Source organism: Aplysia californica, unplaced genomic scaffold (genome assembly GCF_000002075.1).
Source record: "Aplysia californica isolate F4 #8 unplaced genomic scaffold, AplCal3.0 scaffold00078, whole genome shotgun sequence".
Lineage (NCBI taxonomy): Eukaryota > Metazoa > Mollusca > Gastropoda > Aplysiida > Aplysiidae > Aplysia > Aplysia californica.
Genome location: NW_004797348.1, coordinates 1399851 through 1401805, shown reverse-complemented (window position 1 = coordinate 1401805; position 1955 = coordinate 1399851). Strand labels below are relative to the sequence as shown.

The following is a 1955-nucleotide window of genomic DNA, read 5'->3' as shown; positions in this document are numbered from 1 at the left end:
GGGGGGGGACACAGAGCGGACATCGTGAAAAGGTCACAGTTCACTTGCTTTAGGATCTGCTCAGTCTCCGAGTGAGGGAGACACATGCGAGTACATAGGCTAAGGGGCAAAGAGAAATTAAGATAAAGTGTGTAGTGGCTGCAGGATTAGCAGAGACTAGCAAATGAGAGAAAGACAGAGAACAGATACAGAGACTGTCCAATCTTTATTCGATGAAAATTTTTTTGACAGACACACAGAAATAGACCGCTTAATAGATAGATAGAGAGAAAGATAAATATACAAATTTTCCGATTAGAGGCAAAGAAGGTGCAAGTACATAAAACTTGCACGAGGAATAAAGAAACAATGAGAGGATGTAAGTGACAAAAGAGTGAATAAGCCAGCCCTTCATGGGGTGGGGATGGGGGTGGGGGGTTAATTGAGAGGGTCTTTTTTCTTCAGAGAAAAGAGTGAGTGAGGAATACCTGGGTAGCAAAGTGAACGGTGCCTCACGCGGAGAATTATATGATATCATTGTCACATCATGAGAATAACAAGGGATTACAGTAACAATATCAGTACACAAAGACTTCCAAAGAAATAATACGATATTTATACCGAGCCACAAAAAGAATAAACGGTGCAACAACTACGACTTAGATTATTGTGATAATGGTCTCATACACAAACATTCTTAGACTAACATTTATAATTCACGATCTCTCTATTCTTGTGTAGATTCATCCACAACAACACAGATTAAGTCCGATGGGAATGCAAAATAATGGATGGATTTCTTTCCTTTAAAAAACATAATTTAAGAAGACTTTTTCATGTGCTTTTGTCTTGAGGGTCCTATTACTCATGATGACCATATTATTGTCTCTTTAACCTATGTTTCCGCATTATTTCTATTATCGTTCAAAATGGACAACAGCACACGTTTACATATATTATCACAGTTGGAAAGATATGCACATGCAGCAACTTTATACATCAGTTCTAATATTTTACCACTATTTACAGATTGAAGAGAGAAGTCAAGTGACTTGTCATTGTATATTATTCTTCGATTAATCTGACTTAAAATGATTCCATCTCTGGACGTTACCAGTTAAAAATAAGCACACCCTCATTATCTTTCAAAAAGATATTAAAGAACACCATTGAAGCAGTCTCTCAAAATATTTTCGTCTTGATGTTATTGGACACATATATTCAGACAAGAATTTTATCTCTTTTGGGTTTTTTTTGGTATATTAACTTGGATGGGGCATAGTGCCCTGAAATAATGAACTTAAAATGTACTTTTACGATTAGCCACTGTAAAACATACACTCATACAACATAAAACTCTGTTTATGACTTTTGGAGAACTAGTCTGCGACACACTGCTCTCATCGTTCATCGGTTTTGTGGCTCGGTATATTTACCATGTAGGAAGAAGGATGAGAGGAGAGGGTGGAGGAGGGCCCGTCCCGCTCGCCCACGCTATTCCCTGCACGCATTTCGATTTTCTGCAAAAGAGGAGGGAAAATCTGAGAATGGCATGGAATGATCAGTGAATAATTTCAACACAACGCCATCAATTTCCCCACAACAATGAATATGTTTATCGAATTCTGCAACAATACCAGTCACAGCAATGATAAGATAATGAAAGGAACAATGGAATACTTGACACTCACGTCTGCAAACTGCAAAGGCTGGTGTATGTTTATGACAGCACGTGCAGGAGACGCATGACAGACGAGGATGAGAACGCTTTTATGCAGAGAAAGGACAGAAAGAAAAATGTTGGGCTGAGTAAGCGCTCACACGGACACATATACACACGCACACACAGATATATAGACAGACATACACAGAGGAGGTGAGAGAGAAAGAAGAGAGAGAGAGAGAGAAAGAGAGAGAGAGTGAGTGAGTGAGTGAGTGAGTGAGAGAGAGAAAGAGAGAGAAAGAGAGAGAAAGAG

At 39.0% G+C, this 1955-nt stretch overlaps 1 protein-coding gene across 5 annotated transcripts in view; it reads right to left on the bottom strand.

Annotated features, from left to right (window-relative positions):
* LOC101858769 (myocyte-specific enhancer factor 2A) overlaps positions 1-1955 on the bottom strand; it is a 197433-nt gene that overhangs the window by 29498 nt on the left and 165980 nt on the right. For 4 of the 5 annotated variants that reach the window (XM_005094234.3, XM_035968721.1, XM_013080205.2 and 1 more), the window contains one exon: positions 1416-1499. The exons of the other annotated variant lie outside the window; for it this stretch is intronic. In XM_005094234.3, coding sequence (XP_005094291.1) covers positions 1416-1499 — 84 coding nt within the window. The remainder of the gene's footprint in view (positions 1-1415; positions 1500-1955) is intronic. 5 annotated transcript variants of the gene reach the window in all.